The sequence below is a fragment of the Andrographis paniculata genome, unplaced genomic scaffold (genome assembly GCF_009805555.1).
Source record: "Andrographis paniculata isolate CXL003 unplaced genomic scaffold, ASM980555v1 Contig52END, whole genome shotgun sequence".
NCBI classification, from domain to species: Eukaryota; Viridiplantae; Streptophyta; class Magnoliopsida; order Lamiales; family Acanthaceae; genus Andrographis; species Andrographis paniculata.
Window position 1 is genome coordinate 2,494,338 of NW_026137587.1, and position 12,946 is coordinate 2,507,283.

Here is a 12,946-nt window from a genome sequence, read left to right on the forward strand (position 1 = left end):
AATTAAGTTAAACAATTGGAAAAATTGTGAAATGAAAAATATGGATTTGCTATTAATATCTATGCATCCGTCTCATAACAGTGTATAAATGGTTCATAGTAGTTAAATACGTGGGAACCTTGTTGGCCTACCTAATCTGTAAGCAAAATTCAATCTTTACTAAAGAGAGGTAAGACAAGTTCAGGACCACTAATGAAATAATTAAGTAATAATTGATTAAACATAAATGTTTGCCTATTGAATTATAAAGATGTCTATTGACAGTGGTTATTCTTTGAAATTAATGTTCATATTTGTAAATCTGAAGTTCAGTTGTAATTCTTAAAGTCAAGTACTAATAGAACCAACAATAAGACTTAAATAAACAAGTGTAATCACAATTACTTTTTAAACCACCTCACGATTATATGTTTATATCCATTAACACACCATCACCAGCTCTCTTATTTCAATCATGTTATTTCTACCAATATATTCACAATATAATTCAAAAATATATTCACTCACACTTTGCTCTCACTCATACCCATTGAACACATCCAATTTCTACTCTGTTATAGCTATTGAAGCTATTTCATCCACAAATATTTTGCATATGGCATGGCCATCTAAAGCAACTGTAAGAAATAATGGTTTCAGATACAGTATATATGTTTAATATCAAGACAGAAAATATGTCACATCAGGATATATGTTTATGCTAGCATGAAGCGCTATTTCTTGGAAGTTAGTTAAGCAGACTATCGTACCTTCTTCTCCCATATTGACATAATTTATTGTATGCTATGAGACTTCCAATCATGTGATATGACTACAAAGCTTTGTCACTAAAATGCGTGTGATTGATAGTATCAAAAGGCCATTGAAGATATTTTGTGAATATAACTCAATTTTGCATTACTCTAATAACAACTCAAGTGCTACTAAGCCTAAATTTATTGACATCAAGTTTCTTGTTGTTAAATAAAGAGTTCAGAATAATAATAAAAAAAATGATATTGAATATATAGGAATGAACAATATGCTAATTGATCCACTAACTAAGACATTGACACATAAGGTGTTTTATGAACACCCTAGATTAGTGAGATTTATGTTCAATATGGACAACCTTCATTTCGTATTATTCAATTTTTCTAGAGAATAAAGTAAATGGATTTGATTTTATTCTGAATTCAATTCAAGTTAATTTTCATTATGTATTGATCTCAATAAAGTTGCATCCGTTGAAAATAAACATGATATTGATCACACTGCATAAAATTTCTATGCTACTCACTATATTTGATCCATATAAAATATGGTGATTATCGAGATTTAACCACGATTTATAATGTGGCAACTGCCGCAATAATTTTGTTGTTGGTACATGATGCCGATATGATTGTTGAAGGTAGTTGAAACAACGAATAGTGTAAAGTTGTGCAACTACATGATATAATTGCTCAGGAATCAATATTTGCTCAAGCGAGAGATTGTTAGGAAAATATAAATTTTCTTATATAAATATGAGCAAATAATAATGTACAGTTACATTAGTTATTCTAATTTATTTGGTTTATTTGAATTACATGATCTAATTATAGAAATAAGTCAATTTATTTAATTGACTTAAAGTATGTGATCTAATATGGAAATAAATCAATAATTATTTGATTGACTTAAATTATGTGATTTTTATTTATGGAACGAGTTTATTTACTATCTTATTGATATAGGGTAAATTGGATAGATATTGGATAGCATAGTCATTAGGTGATTATAGATGACATATTGATCTCTTTATAAAAGTGATTTGGTTATGGTTTCTAACACACCAAATTAATTTTTTTTTTTTCTCTCCATCGGAATAGAATACGAAGGACCTATTGATTGATTTAGTTGAGAAAGACCATAATATTAGTCATTCGAGTTCGTAATTCTATATCGAGAAACTTGCCATGGATCCAAATATATTCTCATTTGAGGTTTTATCATATAAATCACTATATAATATATGTATTGGAGATGTTCCGAATGCATTATATATATCAAATTTTTCCAACATATTTTTCCTAGAAAAAGAAATGTTAGAAAACATTCCCCTTTTGCAACAGCTCAAAGTCATGCCAAAGATATATACATATTGTGTCTCTTACACAATTCTTAGGCTCAATTTATGAAGGTGTTTAGGGTTTACTATGAATTTAGATTATTAATTCCACAACGGTGGCATACAATTTTCAAATTATTGGATTGCATCCACAATATTGTATTTTTCTTAATTGCATCAGTCTTGGGATTTCGATTTTACGATGATTTGAGGCAACTAAGATTGCTTTTGGTCAGGAGTTTAAATTTTGGAGTTTCAGAAATACTTAAGTAGGATTTCAAGTTGTATTTGATTAAAGTTTTGAATTTGTAATTATTATATTGACAAATATTAGTGGTAAATTGATTGAATTGAAAGTTTTAGCATGGGTTTGCTTCTTTAACAAAAATTTTTCTACATATTTACCTAAAAAAAAATTAATATTCTACATATTTACAGATAATGTAGTGGTGTAAGGTGGACTTGTGATGGGTTCAAAGTTTAAATATTTGACATTTTTGGGTTTTGTATGCCATACATGGTATGACTAGAATGACATACCTTGTTGAACTTAGTTTGCAGGCTATTAGATTCGGTTAAAAATTTTGTCACTATGTGGATTATCTCAATCATCACATAAAAATAGAACGCACATGCTATCACTCTCCGTAGCACATGTTGTATAGAATCTATATGTTGTCTATCATTTTTTATATGTACTTTATGCTAAGATATATTTAGAAAATATATATTCTCCCTGTCCGGCTCTAAGTATTATATTTATTTTTTGTGTGTTGATCTTTGAATATTAATTATTATATAAAAATATAGTATAAATCAAAAGAAAATGACAAATATTTATGTTAATGTCTTATAATACTAATATAATGATATTTGTAAAAAAAAAAATTATATAAACATAAAAATATTTTTAATGATAAATACAATAATATAAAAAGTAAATATAATCTTTAGAGACGGACGGAGGGGTATTATATTTATAATATTGTCTTATTTAAGACATTTGTAGATTTTTTATGTTTTTAGATGATTTATAGGCTATTATAAATGTATACAAATTATTATAACAAAAATAATCAGTCTCATATTCATAACATCTTGGTTAATATAGCTTATATAATGATATTAATTGTTAGTTGTAGAATGTATTGTATGAACTATTGCTATGTATATATTGCATTTATATTATATTAACATAAAATATTATATAAGAAACGAATATGATGTGTTATTGATATATATATATATACGCGCTATGAGCACTGTACATCACTATAATATATACCGTCATGATTTATTCATTCCTTTGCTGGAAAATAAATAAATAATACTTCCAACCTGAAGGCATTTGCAATAATAAGTAAAATCCAACTCCAAATTGCATTTATCGGGAAGTTCTAATATAGATATTTACCAATAATCAACACTAACATACAAAAACACGTATTTCAAGTGTGTTTTTTTTTATGAGTTTAGAAAAAAATTTGTTTGAGTTCGACATAAAAATAATGTTTAATGAAATATTTTATGAAAAAAAAAATATATAAGAAAAAATTTTGGTAAAGAAATAAACCCTTTATGTATGTAGCTCAATCCAAGTCAATCTCCCAACATGAGAATGTGACAACTAACATAGAATCAACCAATAAGAAATGGACACATATTGCACCTACCTACCTTCCTACCTATTGCAACAACATAGTACATAGACACTATTATACTACTAGGTCAAGGTTTTACAACTTTACATAAATGAATTGTCCCCTACACGTCACCAACCAATGAAAACATCATTATTTTTCACGAAGCTTCCATCAACAACCCAGCGAATATATTTGAAAATTATTCTTCCAAATTGCAACATCGATCTACCAAAACATATATATATATATATATATTCAAACGTGGATTGAACATCACCATCGAACACGAGAATAATGATTTAAATTGAATGAGATAACGCATTTAATGGTCTTGTCCGTAAAATATCAAGGAGATGTCATATTATACGTAACAATAAAATACGATAATACGTAAAATATGTCTATATGTGCATATGAATAAATGGTTATAAGTAATAATATCTAAGATGTATTTTTATGTATGTGTAGACTGAAAAATATATATATATATATATTATACTACCTCTCATCTCCGTCCAGTTCTAAGGATCCTATTTACTTTTGTGCGTGTTGATATTTGAATATTAATTATTATATTAAAATGTAATACAAATTAAAAAGAAAAAATTACCAGAATACTTTCATTAGTGCCTTATAATACTAATAGAAAAATATTTGTACAAAAAATATAAGAATATTTTTAACGTTACATATAATGATGCAAAAGGTAAATGAGACTTTAAAGACGACGGACCGAGAGATAATAAAGATATATATATATGTGGATATGTAAATAAATAAATACATATGTATATCACATCGGTTACGATGCAGATTGACAATTTATCAACACCAAGACTGATTGCTCCAATTAAAACATATAAAAGTATAACAAATAATTCAAGTAGTTTATGAACAGAATTATTTATTACTGTTATCCTAAGAATAGCAACCCTTACCATACCATGAAGCTCACATATATATTTTACACTATAGAAATGATCTTGTCCGTGCATAATGTGTAACTATTACATAATTTATTTTTATTTTTTAGAAAGCACTGGTTACTTGTGCATCAAAAGCATCTACACTTAATCAAGAAAATATTGGGTCACAATCACAAATCTCATCTCAATCAAGAATCACCCACCCACCTCTATTTTGGGTGATTAATATGAATTATAAGACAACAAACAAAACCCTTTTTCTGAGCTAGCTAACAACAAAGATCAAAACCCAACTTTATCTAAAACACATCACCCCAAGTTTCAACCAAAACACATTCTCTAATCTAGTGTCGTCATCTTTTCTATAAAGCCAATCAAGATCGAATCATCTCCCCAACCCTACCCAGAATGCAGCTGAGTGAATCAGAAAACAGTAGAAATAGATCACGGTACCGTGCAGAGTTGCCCATGTCCTGGATGGTGTTCCAAAGAATACATGGTGCTGCCTCTAACATATTTTTGATGCTCAACGGCAGCTTTTCTTGAGGCTGATTGCGTTGATGATTTCCCCTGGTACTGATTTGCAATAATGGCACATTGAGCAAGTGGATCTGAAGATCCAGCCCCAACTCTCCTGTTAGCATAAGCAGAAAAGTGAAGTGTTGTAACAATAAAAATGAAAATTTTGAAGTCGGCCATGTGATATACAGAATAAAATAATTAGAATTTGAAAGCCTAGGAGCATGGAATTATTCCCCAACTTTGCTTATCAATTAGAGTAATACAAGATCAGGTGTGTTCGTTTCAAGAATTTCAACCAATTTCTATTATTCATCAAATTTCCACTCCCTCCCCCCCTCCTCCTTCCAAAAAAAAAAATATCAAATCAAACATTTATTTTTTATTTTTTATATTATATAAAAATCAATTTTACATTCAAAACATCACATTAACCTCTACTTATTTCACACCATACAATCATTCCAATTCAAAATTTTTACTATTCAAATCTCAATTCAAAATCCAAACCCCCAAACAAACACAAGAGTCCTCTGTTTGGATCTTTAGCACAATTTTAGAAGGACTATGTGAAAATTGGAAGGTATTTATCGAAACATTACTGACAATAATAAAGTGAAAAACAGTGGTACAGTTCAACTTAATCAGATTTTGCTAGAAAGAAGGAAGGTAAATGAAAGGGAAACTAGTGTAGATTACCTCAGCAATTTCTCTGATGCAATACGGGCAGCAGTGATTTGGCTGCGGCTTGGCACCCACTTCACAATGCGATTTGGATCTGGTCGCATAGGAGAATGGATTTTGACAAGCTTACAAAACAAAAATATATTTATATAAGTGCAACTTGGGAAAGTCAAGAATTCACTATATCCGATTTTCATAAAATAACATAAGTAACATATTAAAATAGCATGTAAACAGAAAGAGAGAGGGGATTTAGCAACATAGTTGTTAATGGTGCAACTTAACACAAAACTTGAAGCCATGGCAAGACTTTGTGCAGGTTTATGGAAACATAATTGAAGTATATGCAAAAAATGAAATATATTTAAAGTAATAAAACTCTCACCAAAGTAAAAAAACAAACTTTTTAAAATAGAAAACCACTTCAAAGCATTTTTAACTTGTATATTTATATAAATAAATGAAATAAAATAAATAGGAAAGTGAATAAAATGTTAAAAAGAGCAAAAAATGTAGAACTCTCCTTTGTCCACTTTCATAAAAACAATACAGAACAAAAATAGGAACATACAGCATTAAAAAAGGGCAATGCTGTGAGCTTGTGTTAAAGAAGGTACATGGCTACTGCATGTCACAAACATACCTAGTGTTGCTAAATTCCATACCATAATATTGATGCTATGCTAGTAACTTAAGAGCAATGAACAACAATACATGGTCCATGGTCAACACTGCTTTATGCTCCAATACATTGGCATATAGTTCATATGATTACAGTAAGGGCAGCCATGCACACTGGCTGTGATAGCTCAAGAACAAAGGCAAAACCTCACATTCTCAACTTCAGTGGAGGAACTCCAGGTTAAAAAAAAATGTTGTGGAGCTCTATATGATTAGAGTAAGGGCAGCCATGAATGTTGGTTGTGATCACTCACGAAGACAAAACCTCAACTTCTGAACTTGTGGAACTCCAGGACAAATAAATAAATATATTAAGGAAAAATAAAAATTGAACTTACTCCAAGGCATTCCATCATTTGGTAGTAAGCCCTACCCTGCAAAGGGGTATGACCTTGTCTAGACTCGGAGAAATACCTAGTCCTGAGAGGACATTTGACGTTACCTCATAAGTTAGAATATAGAGAAAAGGCATATCCATTCAGCAGCTTCAGCAGTGTACATACCATTCTTTATAACCAGGATCAACAGTAAAGCCATACATGTCAACGGTGTCACAGATAGAAAGTGCAAATTCAAGAGCCTTCAGACCAGTACCTTTAGCTGCTGAACCAAAGGATGCACCCAGCATGAGATATACTGGATTTAGTATGGGAACTTCCTAAAAGAAACAAAAGAAGATGATACAATTAGGAATTAATAATTTGAATGTCAACTTGAAAACCATTCCATAGAAATGCAAAACCATAGAGACAAAGTTTTAGGTACAAATACAACTTGGTTGTACATCATTGCTTTCCAAATCATACTCAGTTTAATGTGTGTGATTTCAGGGGGTAACTAAAGGGGTAGATGAGGAATAGAACTATGTGAATCAAATCACTTTTAGAAAACTACACCCAGATCATCTTGTTACAACTGCAAGGGAAAGCATGATATCCACTTCAAAACTACAGTTTCTTCCAACTAACAAGGGCAAGAATTTCAACTTCAATCCCCTTCTTATTTGGAATATAGGAATCATATCACATAGAACAAATAGAAAGAGCACACACCCGGATCATCTTGTTCATGATATCATGAATTGTTGTTTTGATGATCAAGACTTCCTTTCCCTTTTCTGTAGATTTTTATTTTGTTAGCAAGACTGCATACGAGGTTAAGCCTTAGAATGGAAAGGATACATATATGTTAATACCATACAGCTCTGCAACTTTATCAAGAGCTTTGGCAGAGCCCCTGTTGAGAAGGCGGAATGTACTTTTTGTACCAACATATTCTGTAAAGTTCTGCATTATTTACAAAAAATAATATAAAATAAAATATAAACCGAGAAGGTAGTTTAACATTATTCAGTATATTCTTTAAAAATGATTCTGGATGAAATAAAACCTGTATAGGTGCACCATTCTCTCTGAAAATACCATCATAACTATCAATTTCCTTCCCAAACTTGGTTTTAAGAAGATCTCCTGAGTTACCAACAACTGCACATCGATCAAATTGCCTGGGTGTATATGGAGGTCTATCCGGAAGCACCAAAGATAGTTTTTCCATGCAAAGAGTTCTATTCTCACATTTGTTCCTGAACCAGAGGCAACAACATTTGAGTTAAATGTCCCTAGGTAGAACTAATTAGCAACCATCAAATCCCTTCGTCAGCTATTGTAAGAAAATAACAAAACACTAAGGCTATATTTGATTGGACCAGTTATCGCTTGATCTTAATGACAAGTACTTAATTTATTGTATACATGATAACAAGCAAATAATTGAACTTACTTTTTAGTACAATGCAAACGAAAAACGACAATAAAATAAGTGATTTGCAAATAAGTGAACTTATTTTTTACTTTCTATCCTCTCACAAAAAAAATCAGCATTCAATATAAAATATTATTTTTTATAATACCGATACAATTTTTCATACCTCACATTAAAAAAATATTTCAAGCTAAAACACTAAACAAACAAACCCATAGTCATACTATTTTTCAATACAAAACATTACATCCAACAATTATTTCACCCAAAAACGAAAACATAAACACAAAAATAACAAACCTTATTTATTGATTTTTCAATACAATTATTTATTCACATAAAATAACTATTAGTTTTCATATGTTAAAGAAATAAATATAATTACAATTTCCGTACATAAATTAATATAAAAAATATAAAATATAACTGTCAAAATAGCACATTTAACAATCACAGTCTTTCAGCGCCTTAATCTTTAGAAACCTAATTAACTAACTAGTACAAAGTTCATCATTCTACATTAAAACTTCACCTTCTAGTCAATTGTAAAAGAAACGTTATAGTAATAATGTTAAATGGGGATATTGTAGAAGAAGGCAAAACGAGTAGGCTGAGGCAGAGCACCAACTTGTGGGTTAATCAAAATAAGCAGATTGGTTACTACTGAGTGGAAGTTGAGTTTCATCGTACTTATATGAAAACAGTGTAAACAAACTGAGCATCAACAATGCTTATTAAATTTGGAACACCAGTTAAAATATGATGAAAGATCACAGGTCTTTGAAAGACATGGTCATGAACTTAAACCAGAAACAAATCAAAAAACTTAAACAAAAACCACAAGCTTCCCTTCAGCTTTGAACAATACAACAACGATACGAAACCATTATTCTCTAAGTAATGAGACAGAACAAAAAGTTTAAGGAAGAGGATGCTTGCAATTGCGATACTGCTTTATTGAAATTATGTAAAGCTACAGGCATTACAACAATTATTTTCTATTGTTCTGATTGAGTAATAATACAACTTTTGACAAATCTCAGTTGCAGCTAGTAGCACAAGATACTTACAAATGCACTCCCTTATTAATTCTTTTCCATGCATACTCTTCCCATCCATTTGGCAAAGCATCAATGAATTCCCGAGTCAGAACAGTGGTACTATTTCGAACCTGAGCAAGTCCTTCACTAAATAATAAATCAACTATAGAACATACAACAATTGCAAAAGATAATGCATCCAACAGGTAAACTCAAATCTTTTTACACAGAATAAAATTACTATCATGTGATAATTGTTAGGTACACAAGTAATTTCTTGTAAGACAAAACATTAACGTTCTGCCATTGTAAAATTGACATAGGATTGGAAAGAACCTGCTCCCATGTAGCCACCGCTTCACAAAGATTAAAACCATAACTCAAGCCTTCAAGTTCACCTGTTTTGGGATCCTTCTGTTTTATAAAAGAATATCAGTGGGGAAACACAATGATTTACAGAGACATGAAGAGTCTATCTAGATTAAATTTTTATCAAAGCATATAGTTCCCCAAAAAAGATCATGTGCATCTCCAATTTTTCTAGGGTGAAATTTAACAGAGAAGTGAAACATAGAACTCAGCAGGCAGAAATACTGCTTGAGAAAAGTAGCATGGTTGAACCAAACCTACCCATTTTGGTATTGTCTCTTGGGGAAATTCCAGTGAAACCTGACAAATATCACTGCCAAGTACAGCTTGTAGCCCTAATCCATTAGCCCTCTACAAGGCGGAAAGAGAATTTTATGAACCCCACTATCCTGAAACTAAGTAGAAATTGACACAACAAAAGCCTACACATATAAGGCGTGAACTTGTAGTCTAGATCTTCAGATATTTTTCATAAACACAAACAATACTTTGGAATAGGAAAATAAAAATAAAAATAATGAAAAGTTCAAGCATCAGATCCTTAATATACCACCCAAACCCACTAACATTTTAGCAAAATCCAATCTAACACAAGTCACCTGAAAATCGGCAGCATATGTCATAAAAGAGATAATACGTGCGAGGGTAAGGAGATTCTTAAACTGGCCTAAGCAACTGAATATGCACAATGCAAACGAGAAACTTCACGGCTTCTTTTGGAATTGTAACAATGCAGTGTCTGTTTGTAGGTTATGACAAATCGAAACAAACCCCACGTGCATTTACATTTTTAACATAACCAAAATAGACATGTTCACATCATATTCAAAGATACTGAGTGTTTTAGGAACCTTTAGAGTGGAGAGTTGTCAACAAAACTCAAGGCCAATGTTTCAAATTCAGTTTACGAATCCTAGGTATTAACCAAAGGCCTAATCAAATTTAATCCAGGGTCCAACAATAGAAACCAAGCCTCACACCATAAGCACCAAATGGAATGCCATAACATCTTAATTCCTAAATATTCTAATTCCATGATAACTGAACATTTTCTCAAGCACTGACGTTTCTAAAATCTGGTATAATAGATTATTTCCAAAAAGATTCACAGAATCACCACATAGTGCGAAATGCAATAATTTGCTCAAAAAATAAACCTTCTTCCAGCCGGATGCAAAATAAGATTAAGTGAACCAGCCATCTGACGGACTCAACTCAACTCACCACACACTTCTCGAATTGACCACCGAGGGATCTCAAGGCTTCAAGATCTTCATTAGACAGACGAATCGACGACGCATCTGCACATAAAAGCAAACTCATTCGAGACCCCGACGAGAAGTATAAACACAAACCGAAACGAAGAGAAGATTGCGACCGAACATACAAATACCAAAATTAGAAACACCAGTGATGTAAATGAGAATGGCTGCAAGTCCAGATGCCAACGCAACCACAAAAGCTAGCTGCAACAGCCTCATCAAACTCTAGAATTCGCCGATTCAGTGGAAATCGAGTAAGCCCTGTCCTCAAACGGATGGATTCCTCCGGGGATCTGAAAGAAATTTTCAGAACGATCTGCAATGCAGTGCACGGCAAAATCTCCCCCAAAACGTTACGATTTGAAGAAGCTGGAATTCATTTTGCATTTACTCTTATTATTATTATTATTATTATTAGTTTCCACACTGCACAGCAGCTAATAATTTTATATTGTGCAGTCAATTTTAATTTTTATTATTAATTATGAAAGAAAATAAATATATATAATTTTTTATTAAAAAATAGTAAAATATTTTTATTTAAAATGTATTGAATTGAGAATAATAATAATAATAATAATAATAACACAAATATTCTCGATGTATTTTTTATGAATAATATGCATTTTTCTAAAAAAAATTAATATATTAAATATAATTATTATATTTAGACAAATATTTTAGTACTTGCAGTACTGCTGCAATAAAAAAATATCGTAATGGCAGCAAGTTCTCCATTGAGACTAAAATGATATTCACATGAACATAAATATATTGTAATACAAAGATAAGACTAATGTATATAAAGTAATATTTTTTTAGGATAAAAGCAACCATGATCTGCATCCCCGGGACAATGGCATATGATTATTTCAAATAGTAAGATTAAGGATACTGATGTAACTATTGCAACAAAAAACGATAATATAGAAATTCAATTGAGGCACTCCTATGATTTAATAAAACTAGCATTATGAGCTAAAGAGAACTTAGAATTTCTCATATCATATCTAAAAAAATTAAATAAAGAAGCATATGTATGATGTGTTGAAAGATGGTGAAGCAAACGCAATGTTGAAATATTTTAGTGAATAATTAATAGACAATTAATATTCTTTTATGAACTTGAAGTTGATACAAAAGGTAATATTTCTAACGTATTTTGGTCGGATGTTCAGATGAGAGTAATTATGCACTTTTTTTGTTACAATATAGCACACAACATACCAGACAAACAAATACTTATTTATCACTGTTACAACATCATATTCTAAAAAAATTAATGTGATACTACTTTCTAATTTATTTGTAGTAGATCTACTTGGAAAATGAGAATGTTGTGTTGTTATAACTACATACTTCATTTTATAATAACATGTTCTATTTTTCTTATAGGTGTCTATGTTAGTTTTAATCATCACAGATGTATGTTTGGAGGCGCACTTTTATATGAGGAGACAAATAAGTTCTTTACTTGTTGTTCACAACTTTTTAAAATGCATGAATGGTCAAGCTCCAAAGACTATATTCATTGATCAAAATTTGGCAATTTTAATATTTTTGAACAGTTTCTCATAGCATTTTAAGAAATTATTATATATCGTATGAGATGAAAATGAGTTTAAGATGTCTTGGAGGACTGTGTATGAAATATGCTTCCCAAATGGATTATAAAAATGGCTTCAAAGTATTTTTTTGTTAAAGTAATACTGGTCCTTTGCATTGACAACTAAGTACTTCATTGCTGGAATAAGAAACACACAATTAAGTGAATCCATTAATAGTTCTCTTTACAGCACATTGCACTCAAAAAATTTACTGAAAAAATATATATAATTATACATTTTTTCTTATTGAATAAATGACATAATTCATATGAACACTTATTTTCTATGTTGTGTTGTTCTCTACAGGTACTTGCAATCAGACAAGAACATCATTGAGTTTTTTCTAACAATTTGAAGGGGTT

At 30.6% G+C, this 12,946-nt stretch overlaps 1 protein-coding gene across 4 annotated transcripts; it reads right to left on the minus strand.

Annotated features, from left to right (window-relative positions):
- Positions 1–4,778: 4,778 nt before the first annotated feature.
- Positions 4,779–11,363, minus strand: LOC127254684 (sialyltransferase-like protein 2). 4 transcript variants are annotated; one of them, XM_051279920.1, is made up of 12 exons: positions 11,109–11,363; positions 10,940–11,016; positions 9,977–10,066; positions 9,683–9,760; positions 9,377–9,477; positions 7,935–8,127; positions 7,741–7,831; positions 7,598–7,662; positions 7,049–7,203; positions 6,884–6,965; positions 5,880–5,989; positions 4,779–5,295 (listed from the first exon to the last, which is right to left on the minus strand). In XM_051279920.1, exons 1-12 carry the CDS (start codon positions 11,194–11,196, stop codon positions 5,106–5,108), a joined length of 1,320 nt encoding a protein of 439 aa, XP_051135877.1. In that variant the 5' UTR covers positions 11,197–11,363; the 3' UTR covers positions 4,779–5,105. The 4 variants fall into 4 exon arrangements, with proteins under 4 accessions (XP_051135877.1, XP_051135876.1, XP_051135879.1 ...); XM_051279919.1 differs by having other exon boundaries at positions 11,103–11,363; XM_051279922.1 differs by lacking the exon at positions 9,977–10,066.
- Between the last annotated feature and the right edge of the window lie 1,583 nt (positions 11,364–12,946).